At 40.3% G+C, this 12,702-nt stretch overlaps 1 protein-coding gene across 3 annotated transcripts in view; it reads right to left on the bottom strand.

Annotated features, from left to right (window-relative positions):
* Positions 1–214: 214 nt before the first annotated feature.
* The window catches only part of RSPRY1 (ring finger and SPRY domain containing 1), a 42,529-nt gene continuing 30,041 nt past the window's right edge, over positions 215–12,702 (bottom strand). For all 3 annotated transcript variants that reach the window (XM_005152307.3, XM_031051919.1, XM_031051920.1), the window contains 6 exons: positions 11,709–11,852; positions 8,861–8,972; positions 7,757–7,859; positions 5,553–5,705; positions 3,842–3,946; positions 215–2,810 (listed from right to left, as the gene is read on the bottom strand). In XM_005152307.3, the coding sequence (XP_005152364.1) occupies positions 2,714–2,810; positions 3,842–3,946; positions 5,553–5,705; positions 7,757–7,859; positions 8,861–8,972; positions 11,709–11,852 (714 nt within the window). In that variant the 3' untranslated portion in view covers positions 215–2,713. The remainder of the gene's footprint in view (positions 2,811–3,841; positions 3,947–5,552; positions 5,706–7,756; positions 7,860–8,860; positions 8,973–11,708; positions 11,853–12,702) is intronic.

Raw genomic sequence — 12,702 nt, forward strand, 5'->3', positions numbered from 1 at the left:
CAGTGTATCTTGGGTCACCTGGTAAAAGGCTGTGCACCACCACCTCAACGCCGCCTCCACCACTTCACCCCGGCGGGACACCTGCCCTGCACGGGCCTTGCCCTTCTGCCTAAGAGCCAGCTTTTTGTGCAAGAGCTGCCTGCATCACTCTCCAGCACCACAGCCGTTGGAAGCCCGGCACTTAACCAGCAGCAAAGAATTAAAGAACAGCAAATGGCTTTCACGACTTTATTGTTGAATGGACGACTTCACCACAATTTCTTTCCCTTCCTGAGCGCCTACAGTCACCACCTACCCTCCCAGTCCCAGAGCTTTTGGAGCGCGCGGGACGGAGGGGGAGAGTGCAGCAGTGGTGGAGGATCGAGCTTTACAAAGACACTCCCATAGTGAATTCCAGCAGAAAGCCAGCTGAGTGGTGCAATCTTTCCATTAGTGAAATGAACAGGACAGTTCTCTGGGACACAGCTCCCTCCTCCATCTTCACTGTCTTTCTCTGCCCAGCACCAGCCACACGGAAGACGATCTGGGGCAAAATTTTCAAAGCATTCACATCTTTCCAACAAAGAATGTAGGCACTTAGTCCCGTGTCCACAGAGGCAGCAAGGCTCTTCAGTCACTTCCATTTCAAGGGGACACCAGATATCTAGAAGCCATTGTGGACCTGGGCCTTAAATGCTTAATCTCATACAGCAGTTGATTGGAATGTGGAGTCCTAGGCACTTCTGTGCTTCTGAAAATTTTACCTCAGTTAATCCTGGCCAGGGAAATCAAAGTCCTGAAGTTCCTAAAATCAATTAAGGCAGAGTTCAAAACAGGTCTGTCCCACTTCTTCCCTAAAGCATGGTTTGTATCTTCGTACCTTAGGTATAAAAACCTATCATTGCATTTGGAAGCACTGAAAAACTTCAAGTGGTTCTGAAATCCTAGCATCCTCATGGCAGTGATGGTTTTCACATTTGTGCATTCAGCAGCGAGCAGGGAGGGACTTAGCCCTGGCTGACAATATGGTTTACAGCAAACCCTTGTAAAGTACAGTCAGCAAGGAAATAAGGTCCCTGCAGCACAGATTTTGACAGTCTGACTAATCAAAACAGGCATTTCTAGGCAGAATTCTCATTTTTGCAAAAAGACTACCCAGCACTCCAGTTTTGGATTCAGTCTATATTTGGAAAAAAGTCAACAAGAAAAAATGATGGATGGAACTGTCCTAATTCACATATTGTACTCCAGAGGTTTAAGAGAAACACTTTTTTCCTTTTTTTTTCTTTTTGTTCCTAATGTGTATTTCTGGATGAAATTCAGCACCCTTGCATTAGCAAAGGCAGCAGGTGAAACAGAGAGCTCGACTGGTACCTGTGTGCAGACCTCTTTGCTCCTATTTAAGTTAGTAGGATGCAAAAGTACTCAAGAGGAAGAAGCAGCCTCAGCTCTGCTGTGTTACTACTTGACAGTACAATAAAGATGAGTGATTTTAAAGATAAGATACATCACAGCATGAGAATTCACTGTCACATACTCTGCTGTTGAATCACTGCCAAGAAGCTTAACTCCACCAGGTTTTGTGTTACATCACTGACACCAGCTGTGAACCCCAATTCCTTCTAGGAACCTAGTAAAACACTTAAGAGCTGCCTGCTGAAATGCATTCTTAACATGTCACTGTCACAAGTGTGTAACTGAACTGGAGCAGAGATTCCCAGCGGGTGATCCCTATCAAAAACTTGAAGTGTGGCCCCAAACATGCTCAGAGCAGGGCTGACACATGGCAAGCAAGGTGCATTTTTAAAGAGTTACAGAGTAAGATCCAACTTCCTGTCCAAATAACATTTTTTAAAATAAACTGGCCCCAAATTCTCCTCTAATCTTGTAAGATAGCTCAGTATTTCCAAAGTGAATATAACTTTATAAACCAACACTGATTAAAAAAAGATGTTTGATGATATCTTAAAAAATACCCAGAATATCAAATTAATTCCAGCCCAATGTTACAATTAGTTAAGAATACCTCCTGAAAATTATATCCTTACAAAAAAATGTGGGTACTGAAGTTAAAAGTATCAGAAACCTGAAAATACCAACAAACTCTTAACGTTTAAAGACAAATTACAACATTCTTTGGAATCACCAGGTTATTAAAATGTGAGTTTTTCTCTGGTCTCCACAATGTCTTTTCAAATCACTCTGTGTATGGATGAAGTCTTTGAGCAGTTTAATATCCACTGTTGGAAGATACAGTCTCTGACCAGCAGGAGGCTACACTGAACAGGAAAACATTGGCATTCTTTTTAGTACTGACTTCTGCCAAAAATAGACTTTCGAGCACAACACATAACAGCCCTGGTTTAGGAGATAATTATTTGCTCTTCTTTTCTAAAATGCATTGTATGTGTACTTCCAGTGCAAATTTTTCCAGCACTTGTGACAGGCAAGAAGGGGGAAGAAGAGAGACACTCTCCTATGGTCTTGCTTGGAGGAACCAAAAGCCACGGCACACTGACCTACCAACTCTCCTTATTCTTGAGATCAGTTCCCATTGCTGGCAACTTGAAATAGCTTATTAAAGATTTCATTTTTAAAATTAACAGATAACAGGTTAGCATGAAATCTGGCAGTGGCTATGGTTTTATGCGTGTAAAGAGTGGTCAGATTCTTTCCCCTTTCAGCATTGGTTTGAGTTAATTGAAAACAAGTCTGTGGTATTTCTCCACGTGTGTCATGATATGTGAGAGATCTGTCTGACTCGGGTTTGTATCTCCTGTCGACACAATGGGCAGGTCTCCAGCTGCAAGGCACACTCCATACACAAATCACTGCAGGAGAAGAAAAGTCAGTTAAAGTCTGCATTTACAGTGTGAAAAACACAACACAACAAGTCAAAACTCAAGCACTAAGCAGTTCAGTTAGCCTCCTAGAAACACACTCAAGATAAGTCTTTCAGAGTGGAGATTAGGAATTGCAAGTCAGGTGTTGCGGATCTACAGGCTTTGAGAGGAGCTCCTGTTGCTCAGCATCTTAAAGACCCAGTGCCGTTAGTTGGGATTACCCTTTGTTCATCTGGACACTGGATCTGGAGAACAGTGGTCCCAGTCCCCTGGCTGGGGCTTGTTGCCTCTTCTTGTGGACACACACAGGGCACGCCTCATTTTAACTTTCCAGCATCCAGACCCATGGCAAGACTGCTTCCACAAGTGCTCTAAAAACACTAAGGAACTGGACTTAGCTAAATTAATTTCCTAGTAGGCTCCTTAAAGGCAGGAAAATGCTATTATTGTATTACTCACACTGCTGTCCCATTTTTATGTCTTAGAGAAATTTGTTACTTGAAACAATCCATTTGTTGAACATTTAATGAGTATTTGGGCATATAATGAATTTTCTGCTCTCCTCATGTGATCTGGATTTCACAGAACCAGTACTTACACAAGTACTAAGCAGGCACTGGTCTAGTGGAAGGTATCCCTGTCCGTGGCAGGGGGGCTGGAAGTAGATGAGCTTTAAGGTCCTTTCCAACCCACATCATTCTATGTTTCTACATAAACATTTGATATCAGGGAATAAAGACTCAGTAGCCCAGGGGTAGCATACGTACATTGCTGCAGTACTTCCCCAGCCCCAGACACATGTAATTGGGCATTATATCTCAGGTGTATAGTGAGGGAAATAGTGGGGATGCTATGCTTAACATCTGTCTGTCACATCTGGAAGAAAAGAGGTTATTTCTTTTTTACTCTTGGGAGTCAATCAAGATAAGCAGGGACTGCATCTGACTTCACCTAGGCTGAATGTCAAACACACATATTTTCCCTGTTTCTTTGGTTTTGTTTTGTTTTTAAGGTTTTACCTGTGTCCACACGGCCTGAGTTCTGTGTCTGCTACCTCATCACAGCAAAGTGTGCAGCAGTTCTCTCGGATACTGACTTGCTTCAACAAGGCCAGACGCCTGTGTCTGAAGGAGACACCCCCCCCCATTAGTTTTATTCAAAACAATAAAACCACACTTATTCTGACTGTGCTAGTCAACACTACTACTGATAAACATCAATCATAACTTTCCCTCAAAAAAGCTTAACACACCCAGAGATGTTCAAAACAGTCTTCAACTCCCTATTCTGGTGTGTCAGAAGGGGACAAAGAGAGCTGAACACTTAAAATAAATTGTTCTTTAGCATCTGTGTACTTTTAAGAGTTAAGAGGAAAAAAACCCACAAATTAAACACACAAAATGAAAATATCAACAAAATTCAGAAACCCTACAATGATGTAACAGTTTAAAAGAATAGAAATTGAAAATAAACCCAACAGCCCAGGGTTGCTTAAATGGAAAAAAAATTCCCATTTTATGAAATAAGACATTTCAGATGTGAAACACACACATTACACAATCAAAACTGTTCAATGGCAAGGTGTCTAACCCAGACTATACCCCAACACTGGGCTCATTAAATTCTGCACAACTCTACATGAGTTTAAGTCCTGTGATGGATAACTTGGGTCTACTCAGGCCCTTGATTTTTTTTTTTTAATTCCCTATCACTTTTAAGATCAACACTATATTTTAATTTAGGATTGGCTTATAGTTTCCAAACAGCTCAGGCTGTAGGGCAGGAATGATCTTTGTGTAAACAAAGAACAAGTGTCCCACCTTGAAGGGAGTCTTTCAGCACTATCGCATAGTAAACAGGCTCTGTCACAGGAGGCCAAGATTTTTCATCAGGCATCAACAGGAAACCAGTTTTCCCTGGTTTCTCTCCAGGAGGTTGGAACTGGATGAAATGTTACACTTCCTTAAGTGTAACAACAGATTTTTTTTTTTTTTAACCACGAACCTCAGCACCACTCTAGAGGTAGTGCTTTAATCCAAGTGGCAAATCTGGGGTCCACTGTCTGCCAGATTACACTATGTACTGTGGTACACTGCCTGTGTTGCAGTAAATTATTTTATTACTAACAACCCAAATCAGAAAAGCCATTAGTTTTCATTCCTGACAGAAATTTGGTACGTTAAGGAAGAATATATCCAAACCTGGTTTTATCTAGCTAGATTAATGGTTAGGGAAAGTACTTCTAAATTTGAATAACCTTTGTTAGCACTGTCATTCACAAATGGAGGCATTTTCATCTGGATCAGAAAAGGACAACCTGGAGACTTCCAGTCATTCAGTACCTCTATGCTACCAACATCATGAATTAGGTCAGTTTTAAATAAGACTTATTTTTTTTAATTAGGACTATACCTCCCTGACCAACCTAGTAATTTTTAGACAGCAAGAGGCACTTTCACTAAGAAGTTTACTATACAGTACTAGATCACTTGAATTTAGCTGGTTTTGGGGTGTTTTTTTGGGGGGGCGTAATTTAATGGATTTTGGCTGTGTATCTCCTACCCTTCTCATTAAGTTGCAGTGGAGCTTTTTCTAAAGGAGACCTATGGAGGTATGACACTGTAAGATTAACGTTGCCAAGTACAACATAAAGACTATGCAACTTGGAACTATAAAGACTATGCATTTTATTTCTCCATATGCAAACACACCCAAACTAGAAAGGATTACCTGGGCAAAATAATCTTCTCTTCTGCTGTCAGAAAGGCATAATCATTAAAGGTACTAAACTTCATTGATGGTGGGTACTTGAAAGGTTTTGCCCCGAAGTTGAACTCGCATTGTTGATAGGACATGAAACTAGCTGCGGCAAAAAAGCCAGATCTGCAATATAAGGAACAGACATTTTAGAATAACAAACAATAGGAAAGCTTTCCAGACAAGTTACTACTATTACCAGACAAAAAATATACCCTGAAACAAAGTGTCCTTGGTTGAGCAGTAGTAGTAATTTTTCTCCTTCTTAGTACCTGGTGCAATGCTGTGTTTTTGACTTTCAGACTGGGACCAACACTGATAACACCAATGTTTCCAGTTGTTGGTAAGTAATGTTTACTCTGACCAAGGACTTTTTGAGGCTCTTGCTCTGCCAGGTAAGAGGGGAAGCCAGGACGAAGCAGAGGACACCTTACCCCAAAGGGGTATTCCATACCACAGCACATCATGCCCAGCGTATAAACTGGGGGGAGTTACCCGGAAGGACTAGATTGCTGCTCAGGTCGTGCTGGGTATTGGTTGGCAGGTGGTGAGCGGTTATATTCTCTTCCCTTGTTATTTCCCTTATCTTTATTGTTCTTGGTGGTAGTAGTAGTGGTTTTATGTTATACCTTAGTTACTGGACTGTTCTTATCCTGACCTGTGAGAGTTACATTCTTTCCATTCTCCCCTCCATCCCTTGGGGACAAGGGGGAGGAAGAACGGCAGGGAGTGAGCGAGCGGCTGTGTGGTTCTGGGTTTAAACCATGACACACACAAGTTCCTTCAATAGGAAGTTCTACAGCTGATTGCCAGAAAAGCCTCTGACATACCCAGTTACAGCTGCACATGTTCACTTTATTTAGTTCTCAGCTTCTGAATTTACCATCAGAGGTTAGCTGAATTTACTCTGAGTCAGCCAATAAAGGCTGCTTACTCTACAGTTAGCATTAGTCACACTTACACTAAGAGCAGGTACATCCATTTGAACAGCCTACAATCAGATCCTCTTTACACTGATCAGCTCAGATATCTCCTTCAGCACTGGACAGAAATATTTTTCTTCTAAACAACTGCTGTTTAGCAGAGCTGCGAGGAGCAGTACCAGCTGCAAGGGACACCTCCATATCCACCACTCCCTCTGCTTTATTTGAGCAGGCAGGAACCTGGACAGCTTGCGACACTCATACACTTGTGTGGGACTTGTACAGATGAATCCAGGTCTGACCACTCTTAGCACAATGCCCATCTGGTCCTCCTTGCTCTTGAAGGATTACCTCAGGACAGCCATCTTTTCTTCACAGCCACCTTGTAAAAACACCACAACTATCACCTCTTTCAGTTTTATTTACTGAAAGGACCCCAGTTGAGTATATAACCAAGTAACAGAATCTGTTGAGTATATAAATCACATAATCCCCATGAAGAACTGCAAGCTGAATAGATAAGATACTCTGCAACTCTTTGAACTATTCTTTGCTTGCATCTCATACTTAAGGAGAAAATATGAATGAAGTTATTAGCTCAGTGGTATTACTTCACGTAGTACTGTAATGCTTACTTAAGCTACACAAGAAGCTTCTTTCTCAAGTATCACACCACCTTACCTTTTCAGAACTAAAAGGCTGAACTTCTCCATGAGCATCAGGAGTTGGCCATGTGTTAATGTTAACAGAGCTGTCAAAATAAGCCTAACACCTTTCTGTAATGATACTAAGAGACATCCTTCCATGAATATTCAATATGCTACTGCAGGAACTGGTCTCAGTGAGCAGCAGTAAGTAAACAGACATTCTTCAGCACTTGCAGGACCGAGGCTTTATATATATATATGTACATATATATATTTTTTTAAAGATAAAAAATTCCTCAAGGACTACTAGAAATATGTTAATCTTTGCTCCAACTGCATGCTATTTCAGTGCTGTGCTAGCTTGACAGTAGAAAACATCAAGTTGAGCCTACCTTTGGAAAGTTCAAAGTATTTACTCTGGACCCTGAAACCCACCTGTAAAATTATATCCTTCTCACAGATTTCTAAGCAACTTTCAATTGGGAAACTTGCTTAATGATGGCTTCAAGTAAGCAAATATGAATGTACAACTGAAATGGGAAACACTTCATGTAATTAAAATAATTATTATGCAGGTCACTGTCCTTCCAAGTGAGCACATACTTACATAGCAGATGAAAATACTTGGTTCTCAGCAGGAAGCTGGTTTCCATTTAAATAGAAGATCATTTGCTTTTCGTGCAAGTCTAGTAGAAATCCTATTGTGTCTCCTTACATGCAAAGCAAAGAAAGATTTCAGTTGTTAAATGCCAACAGCTGAAAGTTATTGTTTTAAGTATCACATATCTCACTCTGAGTTGTCTCACTTAAAAGGAATTGTTTGCAGAAGTATATGGGAAGAAACACTGACAGAAAAAGATAGATATGTAGATAGACAGATAAAACCAGGAGAAAATAATAAAAAAATAAAATATTTTAGTCTGCCAGAGCATTAATACTACACAGTTGTAAAAGTATTGCAGGGTATTTGCCAAAGCCAGAAAAAAGCTGCACTCTGTCTCTCCCTGGCTGCTTACACCTTTTGAAAATATCCTCGGAACACATACTTGTCAAAATCTAAGTTTCTAACGTGCTTGTGCTATTTAAGAGGTGTTTTAATTTAGCTGTCCTTTGGAGAAGTTTTTAATAGAAGAGAAGGCAGCCCAGATCACACAAGCATGGCATGCAGTCTCCTACCAAGATTTTAAAGCTGAGATCAAGAACAGAACTTTGCTGTCCAAGTAGTTATCCAAGAATTTAAAGTAAGCAAGACAATGCAACACCTCCTTAAAACAAACAAACAAAGTCTAATTCAGAGATAAGGGTTTGGGGTTTTCCCCCCTCTTTTTTAAAATAACCCTTTCAACCCAGAAAGGAAGATTTCACCCCTATTTTGTAGGACTACAAATGTCTGGACAAAAGCCTGATGATTAAATGTCTGTTCAGCATTGTCAGTTGGTGCTATGATTTGTACACTGCCTATAAAAAAACCCAAAACATTTAACCAACAGGTTCCCTTTAAACAGACTGTGGAGCAAGAGCATGGTGCCTATTTTGTACAGTTAAACCACTGCAAATACTAGTAGAGGCACAATAATTATTAAATTTTTGGTATCATCGGGATTAGGCAGTAACTGCTCTGTTTGCACCTATTAACAAACTGATTTTTAGACACCTGCACATCCTGTGCAGCAATCCAGCTAGGATCTACAGCAGAAGATGGACTGAATACCTTCTTTCCAACAGGGATGGGAATGTGGTTTACTTCTGGCATTATACCAAATCAGCTGCCGGCAGCCATCGTAGGCACAGGAGTATTCATCGTCCCCAATGCCATAACCTTCCTTCAGAAAAAGAGTAAAGTATTTCAATCTGCAGGCAGTCCTCACACAGAAAGGGTAAAGTGTATTTTCATTTAGCTACACTACTCATCCAGAGCAGGAAGGGTTCTCCCACCTACATAAAGACAATTCTTACCACCTAGTCTTAAGTTTCATTTTCACATCAAAAAGAACTTGTTGGGGTGAGGAGAGGGAGGAAAGGGACATTGTCTCCTAAGTTTTTTTTATTATTTGAGCTCCAATCAGTCATGCTTATTAAAATATTTAGAAATCAGAAGACTAGTATCCAAATAGCTAAGTTAACTTTTTGCATCTTAAAAACTCAAACAGAACTGTAACCACCCTCTTAACCTTGAAATCCCACTACCAGACCTGTAGTACCTTCCCCCGCAAGATAACCCAGCACCACCGGAACGAACAGCACACAGAGAAGAAACCCACTGTCCCTTCACTGGATCTGTTGCATATTGTATGTAGCTCTTTCAGAGCCAGCCTCCCTCATTTTGTGAAGATGTTATCAAATGATAGTGCTAAGGTCCAAGACAAATACAAAACTGAAAGTTTCAGAGTGGGAGAAGAATCTGTCATGTAGGAAAACCCAAACGTGCAACCCAAAAGCACTATGGAAGATAACTTCCTCCTGCTCAGCATGGTTTGTCTGGAGTGAAAATATTAGAAAGCATCTGATTACACAAGCCTCCAATGTTCCAAATTAAAGCTAAGCCTAGCTAATGGGTGTTTACTGTCATATTTAGGACCAGTCTTTTTGTTACACATACTGTAAATAAAGAGCATATGGCTAGTCTGATGACTGTATGTGCAACATACCCAGAAGATAATATCCTGTATTTCAGGTAGACACCCAATGAGTTTAAACAACAGCATTTAGCCAATGAGCTGTAGCAAGAGAAAAATCCTCCTGCTCAGATGTGACACTGTTTTCATACCTTGTACAGGAAGCACCGACAGAAAAATGAATCTACACCAAGCTCCTTACCAGTAAGTGGGAAAAATCTTTTAAGCCTCTTAGCAGTCTAAGGCAGGCACATAGCCTTTTATTTCAGTTCCCATTACACTCAACATCTACAATGCCTGTGCTCAGGGCAGGTCTGTATGAACCTCCTAGAAATGCAGGACTGGACTATGGATGTGATGTACGTGTCATACACCAGTAGAGAACAATACTATTTACATGAATAACTGGGAGAGATGGAGCAACACAACTGAACTCACAGGAAGACTTGAAAAGCTACTCTCATTCCTTGGGTCTCTTCCCACTGGTGTTTGTTTCATGCCCATGATGCATTTCTCTTATATACCCCCACCATCAGTATCTGTTTAGCCTATCTTCATATTAGCTTCTGCATTTGACCCAGCAATATGGGATGACTTTTTCTATAATAATTAGAAATTAGAAGTTTTAACTGCTTATCTCTATGTTAAATATATAAATATAATTCTTCTCCTAAATTAAATTCCAAGTAGGAATAGAAAGCCATGCAATTACAACAATAAAGGGCTACAGGTACATTTCTTAGTCAAGCTCAGCCAGTAGTAATGTCAACTTAAAGTCGCAGCACTGTATTTCCAACTGTGCTCAGTGGTGGTAGACTGGCCACACTCGCTGTCTGTACTACAATTTTATCTTGCACTTGAATGAACTTCCATTAAAGTTCAGAAGGCTGATCATAGGGGAAGTCCTCCCTAAGCTGAAGCAGACAAGTTTTTTGAGTAGCAGTCATTACACTTTCTTAGTATTATGGAAATACTGAAGTAGATTATACTACAGCATACTGAGTTTATAACAGGCATACAGAGTTACCACGAAGACTTACGAAGAAAGAAGTCCTAGTTACATCTCTACTAACAGTCAAGATTATAAAAAAGACTACAGGCTTGGACTTCCATGTGCACATAGCACATTTTGCTTTAATGCTAATAAATACTTGATTTTATAAGTAAGTAAAATAGTAAGGAATAGTAAAATAAATAATAAAATAAAAGTAAGTAAATAAATAAATGTAAAGCAAAAGTAACTAAAATAGTACGAAGAATACCTAGAATTAAGAATAAGATACTAAGTTAATCTGGATGAGAGGGAGAAAAAAACGAGCTATAAATTAAGTGTACTTATGTTGTATTATCAGAATAAAGGCAAGAAGGGTTTCATCTTTTCTTAAATTTTTATTTTCTCAAAAGAAAGAAAGAAAAAAAAAAGCTGTCACAGCCAAACCGTACCATATTGCTGTTACCAACAGATCCAATGATACCATGCATTGAAATAATTATTTCCCTTGTGTTAAAGAGGGTAATCAAATGGCTGTTTGGTGACCTGTGTAAGGCAAAGCACATGGTAATCTGCTGTTTCCGTGTGAGTAATGGTTTACTTCCAAAACCAACAGACAGCAACAACCACTTATCTAAAGAATTTCCAAGAGACCAAGCCACAAGAAATAAGAAGTCATTTTCCTGAAGCTTCCAGACAACAGCAAGTCAGTAACATGCTGCCACTGCTAGCAGCTACATGTGACTTGTGTGAACAGTTTCAGTCTGTCAATGAAAACATAGCCTCCTTCTCTTGCACCACTGTGTTCAGCAAAAGAAAGCTACACAAAAGCACAAAAGTATCAAATGAAATGCACAAATGCTCAGTACAACCACAGAATAACCAGAGCTATACTCCTAAGTAAGAAAATACAGAAGTTACATCATCAGCTAGACAACATTATGTGTACTCACATGATTGAGAAATTTGCTGTCTCTGGTAGCCCATCCTATCTGCATCACTCCTGAAGTAATAACTGTAACTTCATAGTACCAAACTCCAGAATCAACGCAGAATGTACATCTAACGCTTTCAAAGGATGAGGCATCACATCGAGCCTACCAAAACCAAACCAAAAATTAAGTTCCTACAAAATTAACATTCAAATAAGCCCCTTTCTTCTCTTGAACAGGTTTCTTGCATGTAAAAATACACCAACATAATTTTAAGAGGCATTTCAGATAGAAAGTGACCTATCTTTACAGCAATCATTGTCACAAACTCATGAATAGGCAAGACTGAGAATTGTTCAGTGGTAAGCCACAAAGGAAAAAAAAAAAAAAAGTAGAAAGTTGACAGAGTCGACTTAAAGACTAAGACAGCCAGGACAGGAAGACCCAGGTCACTGGTTGTTAGCTGACTCCTGGTATGAAAGACATAAGAGGTATTAAATGTTAATGCACGAAGATCCATGTGTAAGTAGTCAAACAAGTTCTAGAAAAAGGTGGGGGCAGGTGGACGAAAAAAACGACTTGTGGCTGAGACTAAACTCCTGCTGCTATGGGCTTTTCAAGACTAAACAGGACAAACAATAGGAATTGTATTTTATGAACAATTTTAGTCAAAATGCATGAAAAGCCAGCTGTCTCTCCCTTGGAGAGGGACTTTGTACAAGGGCCTCTACTGACAGGACAAGGGGGTATAACTTTAACCTGACAGAGGGGAGACTGAGGTGAGATCTTAGGCAGAAGTTCTTCCCTGTGAGGGTGCTGAGGCCCTGGCACAGGCTGCACAGAGAAGCCGTGGCTGCACCATCTCTGGCATTCAAGGTCAGGTTGGACTGGGCTTGGAGCAACCTGGTCTAGTTGGAAAGTGTCTCTGCCAATGGCAGGGGTTTGGAACTGTGTGAGCTTTAAGATCCCTTGCAGCCCAAACCAGTCTGGGATTCTAAGATCCTCCCCACTCTTC

The sequence above is a fragment of the Melopsittacus undulatus genome, chromosome Z (genome assembly GCF_012275295.1).
Source record: "Melopsittacus undulatus isolate bMelUnd1 chromosome Z, bMelUnd1.mat.Z, whole genome shotgun sequence".
Lineage (NCBI taxonomy): Eukaryota > Metazoa > Chordata > Aves > Psittaciformes > Psittaculidae > Melopsittacus > Melopsittacus undulatus.